The sequence below is a fragment of the Mirounga leonina genome, unplaced genomic scaffold, assembly GCF_011800145.1.
Source record: "Mirounga leonina isolate KUSES-001 unplaced genomic scaffold, KU_Mleo_1.0 Mir_448, whole genome shotgun sequence".
In the NCBI taxonomy this organism is placed as follows: domain Eukaryota; kingdom Metazoa; phylum Chordata; class Mammalia; order Carnivora; family Phocidae; genus Mirounga; species Mirounga leonina.
In genome coordinates, this window is record NW_023270758.1 from 2,656,579 (window position 1) to 2,672,096 (window position 15,518).

Sequence of the window (15,518 nt, forward strand, 5' to 3'; positions counted from 1 at the left end):
TTGTCAATTTTTTTCTTTTATAATAATACCTTTTCTGTCTTAATGAATCACTGCTGGCCCCAAATTCATGAAGATATTCTCATAAATTTTGTTGTGGAAGCTTTATGATTTTAGTTTTTATATTTAGGTTTATGATCATCATGTTATTTAACTAATTATGTGTAGATATGGATTAGTGATCAAGATTCATTCTTTCCATCCACATACCATGTTATTCCATCACAATTTGTTCAAAAGATTTCCTTTTCCCAGTGAATTATACTGGTGCCTTCATGGAAAAATTAAATGACTATATGTATATGAGTCTATTTCCAGACACCTCATTCTTTTTATATGTATTTGTTCATCCTTACACCTATACGGCAATGTCTTAATTATATAGATTTATAATAAGTCTTGAATGTCCTTTAACATTGACATTCCTTTTCAAGATTTTTTTTTTTTTAAGATTTTATTTATTTATTTGACAGAGAGAGACACAGCGAGAGAGGGAACACAAGCAGGGGGAGTGGGAGAGGGAGAAGCAGGCTTCCTGCAGAGCAGGGAGCCCGATGCGGGGCTCGATCCCAGGGCTCTGGGATCGTGACCTGAGCCGAAGGCAGACACTTAATGACTGAGCCACCCAGGCACCCCCCTTTTCAAGATTTTTTTAAAACTAATCTAGACCCTTTGTATTTCCATATATTTTTTAGAATAAGCTTGCTATTATTTTTCCAAAAAGACTGCTGGGATTCTGACTGTCATTATATTGCCATTATAGATCAACTTAGGGAAAAGCTGCATCCTAACAATTTTGAGTCACCCAAGCAATGAAATTTAGATATCTCATCATTTGTTTAAAGTTTTCTCTCAGGAATGTTTTATTGGTTTTGGTGTAGATTTATAATTTATTATCATATACTGTCTATCTTGGGTATTTGCTCAATTAATACATTATATGTAGTACTTTCTTGTGGATCTCTTCACAATCACCTACATAACATGATTCTGTCAACTTCACATAAAGATAATTTCACTCCTTCCTTTCCAAAATCTATACCTTTTATTTCATTGCCTTTTTTCTGATACAAGCTAGGACTTCCAGTAAACTGCTGAAGAGAACTGATGAGAGCAAACATCTTTACTTTGTTCCTGATTATTAGAGGAGAAATGTTCAATATTTCACTAGGATGATACAAATTTCTTACACATGTACTTTATCAGATTCAGAAATTTCATTTTTTTCACTTTTATTGCTACTTTGGCTTGGAGAGTTTTTTAAATATACTTTTTTATTTTGGAAAAAAATGTAGTCTTACAGAAAGACTACATACCATGCATTCCTAAATACCACGCATTCTCAACAGAGTTATAGAGCTTCAAGCCATAGCACATAAAACAGATCTGTAGTATATCTGTGGTATTAAAATTTCACAAGGGGAACACACTTAGGGAAAATATGTCCAAAGGATTCCTTAGAAGGGCAATAATGAAAAAAATTGAGAAATATTACTTATACCCTGCACCCAGCTTCCCGAATATGACATCTTATATTACCATGGTACATTTGTCAAAACTAAGAAATTAATATTGGCACAAAACAATTTCTAATTTATACAAACTTTGTTTGGATTTCACCAGTTTTTCCCCAGTGTCATTTTTTTTCTATTCCCACCTAGGATACTACATTGCATTTAGTTGTCATGTCTCCATAGTCTACTCTGATCTATGAAACGTTATTATCCTTTCTTGTTTTTCACAACCTTGAGAGTTTTCGAGAATACTGGGCATGTATTTTGGAGAATGTTCTGTAGTTTGGATTTGCATGATGTTTTTTCACTAATAGAGTTAAAAGTTTTACAGAGGTAAAATGCCCTCTTCATCACATTATATCAGAGAATATTTGCTATCAACATGACATCAAAATACTCAAAATTATTTTAAATTCCTTGTCTGCCAATTCCAGTATATAGTTTATCTGTCGACTTATATTGACTGCTTTTTTTCTTTTAATTTTAGGTAACATTTTCCTGCTTGTTTGCATATCCTATAATTTTGGATCTTATGCCAGAAATTGTGGTGAAAGGAACAGTGGACACTAAAGTATATAATTGTTTGTTCTGTTTTCTTAAAGACGCTAGCTCCTGCCTTTGTCATACTGCTAAAGGGAGGAGCTGACCATTTAAATTCCAAGAGTTTAGTTGAGTTGAGCTGAAAATATATCCATCGTTCCAACGTACAGAAATTTTACACAAGTTTTTGGACACTGAAAATTTTAAAGAAATCACCAGCAGTACAACAGGTTAAAAATTAACAATTTCTATCATAAGATTGAAGAAATGTAGGTATAAACATGTGATAGCTCTTACTATATGACTTGGATATTAAAATAAGTATGACTAAAGATCTGCTCACCAGGAGGCCCCCCATTTGAGTTACGTTCACTTCTGGGTCCCAAAGAAGGAAAAGGTGGAAAGAGAACACCTGTTTCCCAGCCTTCAGTTCGGAGAAAACCCACATACTTGTTCCTCTGAAAACTACTGAAACGCAGAAAATATTTTACCTATAAGGAGGAAAAAGAAACAATATCTGTAAATGAAAAAATAATTAAGAATGAGAAACAAAAGGAAGTTAAAGAAAAATTGCACATGTGCGATTCTGAGGCAGAGTATCAAGCACTAAGTAGATTCTGAACATCAGCCAATAGAGCAGACTTGTTGTGTGGCTACTGCGGGTTTGTGGTAAGCAAACAGTGGCAACTTGCACACAATTGCCAATGTCTCTTTCCCAAAATAGACAGCTGGCATGCATACTGAAATGAAACATACAAAAAGGTGTTGCTAATTTCTCTTCCCATTATGTCAGCCAAGTGTTCCAAGAGGAAAATCTCTTCCTCTCCTAAAAGTGATTATAACCTAAGAATCCCACATGAATACAGAGGAGAAATGTAAAAGTATAAATGTGGAATACTGCATAATTTCATTATTAAATGAAAAGATAACACTAATTCTAGAGAACTAAGTAAAAATTTCAAGGTAGATCATGCTGGGTCTAAGTAGCTTTACAAGACAGCAAATGGTCCAGCAGTTGCCTAAAGTCAGGGGTCAGACCAGAGAAATCAGTAACACCAGATGGGGCAGACACATATCATAAGCCTAGGTAAATATTAATATACTCAGTTATCAAGACAAAAGCTTTAGACACTTATTGCATGTTCAAGGATTAAGACATAGCACCTGTTCCTCAAGGAGCTCAAATTCTAGTTGAGTCAACATATATATTTACATTATAGTAAATTCAGTGATAGTAATATGTACAGGGCATTTATGGGAGAATGAAGGAGGAAAGGGATGGGTGTGGTTAGGAGAGTCACTGTACTGTGAGTCATAGCAATGCTAAGGGTAAGAGTGAGCCAAGTGGCCTGGGCAGTTGGGAGACCGTACAAGGTGAAGTTTGAAACTGTACCAAAAACATTCTGACCACACTCTATGTATCCACTGATGAGTCTACATCAGCATCACGTACACTGAATCAGTAACTTGAGGGAATTTTATATACATGAAAGGAATGAGGGAATGATAGGACAGAACGGAAGATACCTACAACTCTACTTACAACCCAGTGGTTTTCCTTACTTTTTCATTCCACTGACAACCATCTGTATCTTAAATGTAGAATTATAGCTCCATGCATACATCTGTACCATACTTTGGTTATTTCCCTCAACACCAGGGACACCAAGTTCAAAGCACAGTCCTTGTCTCTCCTTCTTGGAAGTTGTTATCAGAATCTTTCTTGAGTCTGCCTATGTCCTAATTCTGTTTCTGCTTGGCTAAGGCTTAACACTATTTTCCAGATTTAGATTTTGGAGAAAAATGATGAGATTCAGTCAAAAGAAAGAGGAACATTTTCATGTTGTATTTTAACATGCTTTAACATCTCAGGTCTTGACCTGGGAAATGTGCATTTACTTCACCATCATGCACAGAACTGGAGACAGCTGCCATAATCTGATAGTGGTCAAGGTCGACGTCTCCTATGATTCTGATTTATAAGGAGAAAACCTAGTATGTGGTAAATTTGATTCTTCCCCCATCAACATAAAGCTCTGGCTAAATAAAGGCACAGACACAGAAATTAGATGTGGATTTAAATCTCTGCTCTACTATGTATAAGCAGTATGATTTTGGGTAAGTTGCAGTCTCCCCACTTAATAAAGGAAATAATTATGCCTCTACTTCATTAAGCCTCAGAAACTGGAAGTACACTTATGAGGTTTCTACATTAAAAATCTCTTACCTTAAATGGCAGGGGATCATCACTATTTTGGAACTCATGGTCAAAAATAATAGCAACCAACACTTTTTTAGAGTTATTCTCTTGCTTAACATACTCTTCAAAATCTCTTTCTGAAGAAAAGCCTTGAACTGTAGAGAGAAAAAGATCGAATATGTGAGTTGTCCACATAAAGGCAAACTATCTGACTGCTTTTTCTATCTATAAGATGGGAAAATGCTTTACATGGATGAAAGACTATCAAAATATAAATTTCAAAACATTGCTGCTCAAACATTGGTATAACAAACTAATGGATATTAGGAGTGAATAAAAATTTTTAAGAGTTTTAAGAGTTCTGGGCACCTGGGTGGCTCAGTTGGTTAAGCGTCTGCCTTCGGCTCAGGGTCCTGGGATCAAGCCCCGCATCAGGCTCCCTGCTCAGTGGGGAGTCTGCTTTTCCCTCTCCCTCTAACCCTCCCCCCACTTGTGCTCTCACTCTCTCTCAAAATAAATAAAATCTTTAAAAAAAAAAGAGTTTTCAAAGTTTTATCACAAGTTTAAAATATAATTAATCATTATAATAACTGCACAGTGAAATAAGGTAAGGAAGAGGGATATTTCCAATGTGTTTTGAAATTTCCACCTTGGAAGGAAATAACAAAATTGACTCATGCAATCTATTCAAAGTCCTAGAAGACGGGAATCTATAATATCTGATTAAAAAATAACTCAGAAGTTGAAGAATGAAACAACTTCACAATTTTAATATTTAAGGTGATTATGTGTCATAATCATTATTTTTTGTATAGTTGGGAAGTGCCAAGGATGCCACACTTTTCTCAGGGTGAGCATAGCTGGGATATAAATCCCAAAGCTGTAAGTAGGATCTCAGGGACCAGAATCAGATTTGCACCTACACCAGGTGACCAGAAGCAGGATGAAACAAAGTCCTCAGAGAATTTAAATGATTAAATTTAAATGATTAAAGCTGGAAAAACAAAGTCCACTAAGTTAAACAAAACAAAACAACATAGGAACACAGCTAGAAATGGAATCTAATATCGAAAGTCCACTGTGAACAAAGTGAAGTGTGTACAAGCGGGTAGTGAGGCACACTTTGGGGCACGTAGCCTCTACTTCTGCATCTGAGCCTAACCACTGTCCTGCATCTCACCCATGCATCCTTTATGTCCCAGGAACCTCCCCATCCCTTTGCCTTCACCACTGAGTAGCCACAATTCTTTGTAACTGCCTGGCCATGGTGGCAAGGGCCTGAGGACAGGTCCACCAGTCCGTTTTCATTAATTTAACTGAGCTCCAAGGAAGGTATTACCTGCTCAAGCAGGAGTATGAGAAAGAACAGGAGGGAGAGAGAGCTTTGAGTACTTTATGAGGTTAAGACATGTCTTTGCCTCGATTTCTCAGAAAATAGAACTGGAGGGAAATTTATTTCTTATTTATTTTCATTTATTACCTCAGGTGGCTTTATTTTTTCCCCAGCTTTATGAAAAATTGTGTGTACTTACAGTGCAAAAGATGATGACAATATATGTCTACACTGTGAAACGACTGCCACAATCAAGCTAATTAATATATCCATGACCACACAGTTACCCCTTATGTTATTTTAAAAATTTTCTGCCCAGAATTATTGAGGTATTGCTGATAAATTAAAATTGTATATATGTAGGTTGTATAACATGATTTTAAGGTATACAAAGTGATGTTTTAATATCTGCATACATTGTGAAATAATTACCAAAACCAGGTTAATTAACACACCTATTGCCTTACAGTTACCATCCTTTTTTGCAAGGAAAACACTACAAGATCTACTCTCTGAATAAATTTTATATACACTATACAGTATTGTTAACTATAGTCACCATGTACATTAGATTGCCAGGACTTATTTATCTTTATAACTGAAAGTTCATAAGACTTGACCAACATCTCCCCATTTTCTCCACCTACCCTCACGTCCAGAAACCATGCAACCATGATTATTTTTTTTCTGAAACCGTGATTCTACTCTGCTTCTGTGAGCTCAACATTTTTAGATAACACACATATAAGTAATATAAAACGGCATTTGTCTTTCTGTGTCCAGCTTATTTCACTCAGCATAATGACCTCCAAACCAACATACTGTTACAAATGACAGGATTTCCTTCCTTGTTGTGGCTGAATAATTACATTTTCTCTATGCATCCATCTGTTGATAGATACGTTGGTTGCTTCTATACCTCATAAATAATGCTGCAATGAATAATTATGAACTTACATACCTTGAAAAAGGGAGATGCACAGGGTGAGGGCCATATTCACCCTGGTATTTTCCCTGAAAGCATTTGCAGAAAGCTGCAGACTTACTGAGCTGAAGAAAAGAGGTGAGAGTTGAGGCTGCCAAAATGGTTGGAACTTGAGAGACAATTGCAAAGAGAAGAAAATAGCAGAGAAGTGAAAAATCGGCTTGTAAATTCCCCTGAAGTCACCAGTCAACCCCTTAACTGAGGATGCCTAAGTTCAGACCATGAAACCAAGAAGATAACAGCAGGTGGCAGGCTACATTGCTGAGCAGGAATTTCAGCAGGTAGGCAATGTTGATGAACCAGAGAATAGAGTTCAAGCCCCACAAAGGTTGAGGAGCCTTCGTAAATATTCCAGTTTCCAGACGACACCCTAGACAAGGGGTAAGCTGCAGGAGTAAAGACAAAACTGAAATACAGCACTCCTTACAAAGCCCAAAACCAGATTTCGATGGAATCAAGTCACTCTGTCAGTATTTAAACAACCATCCAGAAGAAAACTTAACCCTCTTTGGATAAAAAAGTATCCTCAAGAGCCTCTAATATTTTTCATCCACACCATCTGTCATTCAATAAAAATATACAAAATATGCTATAAAACAGAACTCAATAACTGAAGAGAAAAAAATATACACAAGTAATCTAGATATCAGAACTTTCTGGCAGGGACTTTAAAGTAACTATGATTAATAGGGTTAATAAAGCTAGAACATTTCTCTAAAGACCTGAAATCTATTAAAAAAAGGACGAATGGAAATTCCAGAACAGAGAAATACTTTTAAAAACAATTCAACAGAAAGATCACATGACCTAAGTTTCAAAATATATAAGCAAAAAGAAATTTTAACATACATACATACATACACACACACACATATAACCTATTTAATACTAACAACAACTAACTGAAAATGTAGTATCTCTCTCAATAACTGAGAGAACAAGCAAACAAAAATAGTAAGAATACATATTTGAAAAGCACTATGATTCACCAACTCGACAACTTCCCCTGGGTGGCATTTATACAACACTATAAGCAAAACCTACAGAATACACAGTCTTTACAAATGTACATGGTACATTTTTCAAAATATACCTTAAGATGGGCATAAAAAATTCTCAAAATTTCAAAGAACTGAAATCCTAGAATATACTCTGATTCAAGTAAATTAAAAGAAATGAAAAAAAACAGAAAGAGAACAACAAATTCCAAATGTGTTGAAGTAAAGTAATATATTTCTAAGAATCCCACACATCAAATAAGATATCAGAATGGAAATTACAAAATATTTTGGGTAACCCAAAGTGGCTTCCAGGACTACATTTATTGGATATTTGTGGTTATATACTTTAAAAATTATTGGGAATTTTGCAATCTTCTGCTTCACTGTTTTTTTTTTAATAAGTTATGTTTTGAGATGGCATCTACTCTCAAGGACCCTCAAATTCTTGAGAGACAACAAAAAGTTGAAAAAATATATTACCGAGTGCACATATGTGTTTAAAGGAAGGGGCACTAGAGGGATGCTCACCGAACTTCTGATAGCGTTTCTCCCTGGAAGAAAGAGGAGAAAAACTGAGAATATGAGGGGAAGCTCACTGGGGGGCTTTTAAGGTAACTGTATGTAGCTTGAGTCTTCTCTAAGGCATTCATATATGTCTTGTGTAACATTTTTATATGAACAAAGTTTGAAATAACTGACCACTGAGCGCGCATTTGGAATGAGGGCCCATGCTTATGCTGTGCCTCTGTGTTCCTTTGGCACACCATCGTAGCCCTGGGGTCATACTTACCCAGGTTTAAGAAGCACAACCAGAAACAAGGAAGACGGTATCACAGAATTGGATAGTAAAATATAAACTGATTATCTAATTTTTAAATATTACTATTTGTTTTGGGCTCTAGGAGAAAATATTTTATATGAATTTAACTCTCAAGTATAACAAAGTGTATAATATTATACCTAGGAGGTTACTATCTGGTTATGAGGATATATCCTACAATGTTTTACTTAGGAGATTAATGCCCAGTTAAAAGGTTATACAAGTGTCTTCACTGAAACCCAATTTAATAATACATTTTTTTCAAAAAACTTTAATTTCTAACCTGAGAAATTATAATGTAAATCCCTTTTCACGAGTTCAATGATGCCCTTTACCACAACACTTTTGGAAGGCACGAAAGCCAGTTCCCAATGACCAGGAAAAGTGATGGCCGTTCCAAGGAATGCAGGCAACTCATCAACAGGCTGAAGAGAGTAATTGAAAGGCCCAGACTTCTTTATAATCAAAAATTTGCGTGTTAACAAAAGTGTACTAGCAAATAGCAATGTTAGGATGAATTCCACAAATAACGCCACTAATTGCCGTCTCTAAGAGATAGAAAAAAAAAAGATTATGGTAAGTGTCATATGAGTCCATTACATCTGCAAATGCCTAAATGTTTTATATTAACAGACACTTCTTAAAAGAAAATACATAGATGGCAAAAAAAAGAACAGCTTCACTCTATAATATAGCATTAGTTTCCTGAACCATTTTTTTCTCTCCTTTCTACATGTCATTCTGCTATTATTTCACTCTGTAAGGACTCTTCATATTTGGAAGAGATACCCCCAGCCGTAGAACTGAGAAAAATACAACAATATAAACTGAAATGCAGTGATCAGGCTATAAGAATTTTCCCATTGTGGTCTCTTGGCTGTTGCAAAAATCCTATAGATAGCTCAACTTACCTTTAAAATAAAATTCTTCCACAGAAGACCCATAAATTTGTAAAACCATAAGAAATCCATTCTTCAACTCTATGGAGGGAGTAAAGATTTTACAAAAAGAAATTAAGATTATATAACAAAATGTAAATTTTAGACAAATAAATTACTTAAATTTGAATTGCTTCCTTTTCTAATCAAGCTTAGAGGATGACAAAAAGAAACAATAAGCATTTGAAATATTTGAGAAGCTTTTTATCCTACACCCTTACTCAGTATCTTCTGAGTTTCTAATATTTATAAAACTTCAAGCACAAAACAAAGATCAGTAAGTTACTGATGCAAGTTTCCAGGTAAATTTGACCAGTACCTTTACCAAAATACTAATTAAGAAATAATACAAAAAAATCAGCAGCAGCAGCAAAAAGACAAAATGGTATGTAAAATCACATCACAGCTATAATCCCAAAATGCCACTCAACAATTAGCAAGATTGAAAGTACCTCCATTAATAACATTGCTAATGGGAACAGATTCATTCTTATATTTCATGAATATTTGCTGAATATCTATTAAGTGATATGTTAAGTGTAGGTGTATAATGGGAAACATAACAAATAAAACCCTTCCTTCATGGTGTGTGTGTCATGGCAGGCTATTAATAACTCAGGAGCTGAAGTTGAACCATCTTGGCTGATTCCCAGCTCTACCACTATCTGTGTGATCTTGAAAACTTGACTTAAATTCTTGCAGCTACCAGGGAGAGAGCTAAAATTCAGGGCCTGGAAGGGGAGACATTATTTTAGGACCTTACCTTATAAATATGATGATAGTGAAGGAGACTGGCCTTCCCAGGAACTGCAGGCCAATTTCAAATTTCAATCTTTGATACCAGATGAAGGTATCCCATATTACAAATGCCTACAGGTGCCTAATATAAGAAAATAAATCCTCTCTGAAAAAAAAAATATCCTGGAGAGTTAGCTATTCCTCCAATTTTTCTGCATGTAATATCTGGTACTCCTTACATCTGGGGTGGAGTTATCTGGACCAAAATTTAAAATACCTATGCTTACCATTTTCAAGGCAAAAAACATAGAACGTTTACAAATTCCACAAAAGGACATTAGATTAGGATCTGAAGGGTTGGAGGAAGAAGGTCTCCTAGACCTAAGCATAAAAGCTAAACCATAAAATACAAGAAAATAGATAGGAGAATATCTTTGTGGCCTTGGACACACAGAAATTTCCTAAAGTGAATGAAAAAATTACAAGCCATAAAAAAGGGCTTCATCAAAATTTAAATTTCTGCTAATCAAAAAATACCATTGTGAAAATAAGAAGGAAAGCCGCAGAAGGGAATAAAACATTTCTAACACATTTACCTAATAAAAGACTTATATCCAGAATATATAAAGCATTGCCACAAGCCAGTAATAAAAATATGACAACCCAAATTTTTAAAAATTGGAAAGACTTTAGAAAGACATTTAAAAAAATATGAGACATCAAGATGGTGACCTAAGTCATTCTCAACATCATTCTTCCTTCAAGAAGACCAGTTAGTAACTATCCATAGACAAGACACCATTATGAAAACCCCAGAACCAGGCTGACCTGTGTGGGTGGCCCCATCTGGCCAGAGGGCCCAGTGGACAGTTCTATCTGATTCAGATCCAAAGCTAATGAGCCCTACTGGCCATGGAGCCTATCCTATGACCCCATCCATGAAAGGAAGCAAACTGGTTCAGCCACTATGGAATGCAGTATGAAAATTTCTCAAATAATTAAAAATAGATCTACCATACGACACTACAATTCCACTTCTGGGTATTTATCCAAAGGAAATGAAATCACTATCTCAGAAACACATCTGTACTGCCATGTTCATTGCAGCAATATTCACAAAAGCCATGGAAACAACCTAAGTGTCCATCAACAGATGAATGAAGAAAATATGATATGTAAAAACACTCTATCTTCAAAAAGAGAAAATACGGCATGTATATGCAATGGAATATGATTCAGCCATAAAAAGGAAATACAATAATGATATCAACAATATGGATAATACTTGAGGGCATTAGGGTAAGTAAAATAAGAGACAGAAATACAAATACTGTATGATCTCACTTATATGTGGAATCTGAAAAAGTAGAATTTAGATTGGTGAGTGCTTAGACAAGGGATGGGAATGAGGGAAATAGGTGAAAATGGTCAAAAAGTACAAACTTCCAGTTAGAAAATGAGGAACCATTACATCTGGGGATGTAATGTACAGCATGGTGACTATAGTTCATAATATTGTATTATATATTTGAAAGTTGCTGAGGGAATAAATCTAAAAGCTCTCACAACACACAAAAAACTGTAACTATGTGAGGTGATGTGTTAACTAAGTTTATTGTGGTAATCATTTACAATATAAACATATGTCAGATCATCCCACTGTACACCTTAAACTTATACAATGTTTTATGTCAAGTATATACATTAAATCTGGAGAGGGGAAGATGTATATATTGCCAAAAAGCACAGAAAACTGATTTTAAAATGGACTAAAGTCCTTAACATACAGCTCACCATAGAAAGCATACAGATGACAAGCATATGAAGGGAGATGAACCATGAGAGACTATGGACTCCGAGAAACAAACTGAGCGTTTTAGAGGGGAGGGGGATGGGGGATGGGTTAGCCTGGTGATGGGTATTAAGGAGGGCACATATTACATGGAGCACTGGGTGTTACACGAAAACAATGAATCATGGAATGCTACATCAAAAACTAATGATGTACTGTATGGGGACTAACATAATAAAATAAAATAAAAATTTTAAAAAAGCATATGAAAAAAATGTTCCATATCATTTATCATTCAGTAAATGCAAATTAAAATAACAATGAGATACCACTACACATCTATCAGAACCAAAATCCATAGCACTAATGATACCAAATGTGAAAAGTATATAGAGCAAGAGAAACTCTCATTCATTGCTAGTGGGAATGTTAAATATGTAACCACTTTGGAATGGAAGAGAATTTGGCAGTTTTCTACAAAACTCAACATACTCTTACCATACAGTCCAGCAATTACAGTCCTTGGTATTTACACAAAGGAGCTGAAAAACATATGTCCATACAAAAACTTTCACAGGGATGCTTATAGCAGCTTTACTCATAATTTACAAAACTTATGAGCAACCAAGATATCTTTCAGTAGATGAATGGATAAATACACCGTAGTATACCCAGACAACAGAGTATTATTCAGTGCTAAAAAGAAACGAGGTATCAAGCCATGAAACGACATGGAAAAACCTTAAATGCATAATGCTAAATGAAAGAAGCCAATCTGGAAAGGCTACATACTATATGATTCCAACTATATGACATTCAAGAAAAAGCAACACTATAGACACAGGATAAAAAGATCAGTGGTTCCTAGGGTTTGGGGGTGAAGGGAACAGGAATGAATAGATGGAGCCCAAAGAATTTTTAGGAAAGTGAAATTATTCTATATAGACACTATACCAGTGGATACATGTCATTATATACAACCAACCCATAGAATGTATAACAGCAAAAGTGAACCCTAATGTAAACCATGGACTTTGGATGATAATGATGTGTAGGTGTAAGATTCATCAATTTTAACAAACATTACACCCTGGTGAGGGAGTGGTGTGAGGGAAGCTACACATGCATGCGGGTTGTGGGTATATGGGAAATCGCTACACCTTTCCTCAATTTTGCTGTGAACCTAAAACTGCTCTTGAAAAAAATAAAATATTAACAAAAAAGCACAGGAAAAACTTCTCAACATCGTAAGTCATCAGCGAAGTACAAATAAAACCAAAATGAGATACCTCAACATACACACTAAAAAGACAACACGTAACATTTGAGAAGATGCAAAGCAAAAAGTCTCATCAATTACTGGTGGAAGTACAAAATGATACACATACCTCGGAAAGCCTCAGCAGTTTCTTTTTTTAATTGTTATTTATTTTTTAAATTCCAGTTCAATTAACACAGTGTTATATTAGTTTCAGGTGTACAATATAGTGATTCAGCAATTGTATACATTACTCAGTGCTCATTATGATAAGCGTGCTCTTAATCTCCATTATCTTTTTCACCCTGCTCCCCAACCACCTCCCCTCTGGTAACCACCAGTTAGTTCCCTATAGTCAAGAGCCTTTTTTAGTTTATCTCTTTTTTTCTTTATTCATTTGTTTCTTAAATTCCACATATGAGTGAAATCATATGGTATTTGTCTTCTCTGACTGACTTCACTTAGCATTATACTCTCTAGCTCTATCCATGTCACTGCAAATGGCCAGATTTTCATTCTTTTCTACGGCTGAGTAATATTCCATCATATATATATACATATATCTCACATCTTCTTTATCCTTTCATCTATCAACGGACACTTGGAGTGCTCCCATAAGTTGGCTATGGCAAACAATGCTGCAGTAAACATGGGTGCATATATCTTTCCAAATTAATGTTTTCATTTTCTTTGAATAAATACCCAGTAGTGGAATTACTGGATCATTATGATAATTCCATTTTTATTTTTTTAAGTTTTTTTTTTAAGTTTTAATTTAAATTCCAGTTAGTTAAGATACAGTGTAATATTAATTTCAGGTGTACAATAGTGATTCAACAATTGTATAGAACACCCAGTGATCATCACAACAACTGCACTCCTTAATCCCTATCACCTATTTAACCCATCCCCCCACCCACCTCCCCTTCAGTAACCCTCAGTTTGTTCTCTATAGTTAAGAGTCTGTTTCTTGGTTTGCCTCTTTTCCCCTTTGCTTGTTCGTTCTTAAATTTCACATATGAGTGGGGGCGCCTGGGTGGCTCAGTCAGTTGAGCATCCAACTCTTGGTTTTGGCTCGAGTCATGATCTCAGGATCCTGAGAATTGAGCCCTGTGTTGGGCTCAGCATGGAGTCTACTTGTCCCTTTCCCTCTGCTCCTCACCCCCCCACCCACTCTCTCGCTCTCTCTCAAATAGATATGGTATTTGTCTTTCTCTTATTTTACTTAGCATAATACTCTCTAGCTCCAACCATATCATTGCAAATGGCTAGATTTCATTCTTTTTTATGGCTGAGTAATATACCAGTGTGTGTGTGTGTGTGTGTGTGTGTACGTACCACTTCTTTATCCATTCATCAGTTGATGAACATTTTGGCTCTTTCTATAGTTTGGCTATTGTAGATAATGCTGTTGTAAACATCAGGGTGCATGTATCCCTTTGAATTAGTACTCTTGTGCCCTTTGGGTAAATACTTAGTAGTGCAATTGATGGATCAAAGGATAGTTCTATTTTTAACTTTCTGAGTCACCTCCATACTGTTTCCAGTGTGGTTGCACCAGTTTACATTCCCACTAACAGTGCAAGAGGATTCCCCTTTCTCCACATCCTCACCAATACCTATTGTTTCTTGTGTGGGTAATTTTAGCCATTCTGACAGGTGTGAGGTGATATCTCATCATAGTTTTGATTTGCATTTCCCTGATGATGAGTGATGTTGAGCATCTTTTCATGTGTCTGTTGGCAAACTAGATGTCTTCTCTGGAGAAATGTCTGTTCATGTCTTCTGCCCATTTTTCAATTGTATTATTTGTTGTTTGGGTGTTGAGTTGTATCAGTTCTTTATATATTTTGGATATTAACCCTTTATTGGATTTGATATTTGCAAATATGCTCTCCCATTCCATAAATTACCTTTTAGTTTTATTGTTTCCTTCACTGTGCAGAAGCTTTATATTTTGATGTAGTCCCAATAGTTTATTTTTGCTTTTATTTCCCTTGCCTCAGGAGACATACCTATAAAAATGTTGTTAGCAGCCAATGTTAGAGACCTTACTGTCTGTGCTCTCTTCTAGGATATTTATGGTTTCAGGTCTCACGTTTAGGTCTTTATTTGATTTTGAATTTATTTTTGTGTGTGGTGAAAGACCATGTTCCAGTTTCATTCTTTTACATGTAGCTGACCAGTTTTTCCAACAACATTTGTTGAAGAGACTGTCTTTTTCCCATTGGATAGTCTTCCCTCCTTTTTCAAAGATTAATTCACCATATAGTGGTGGGTTTCTTTCTGGGTTTTCTATTCTGTTCCATTGCTCTATGTGTCTATTTTTGTGCCAGTACCATACTGTTTCATGATAGCTTTGCAATATAACTTGAAGTCTGGAATTGTGGTATCTCCAGCTT

At 35.5% G+C, this 15,518-nt stretch overlaps 1 protein-coding gene across 1 annotated transcript in view; it reads right to left on the reverse strand.

Moving 5' to 3' along the window:
* Positions 1 to 15,518, reverse strand: part of LOC117999113 (ATP-binding cassette sub-family A member 3-like) — a 137,887-nt gene that overhangs the window by 118,859 nt on the left and 3,510 nt on the right. The window contains exons 2-5 of the mRNA XM_034988027.1: positions 10,354 to 10,460; positions 8,674 to 8,938; positions 4,279 to 4,406; positions 2,395 to 2,542 (exon numbers count right to left, since the gene is read on the reverse strand). Of these exons, the coding sequence (XP_034843918.1) occupies positions 2,395 to 2,542; positions 4,279 to 4,406; positions 8,674 to 8,938; positions 10,354 to 10,460 (648 nt within the window). The remainder of the gene's footprint in view (positions 1 to 2,394; positions 2,543 to 4,278; positions 4,407 to 8,673; positions 8,939 to 10,353; positions 10,461 to 15,518) is intronic.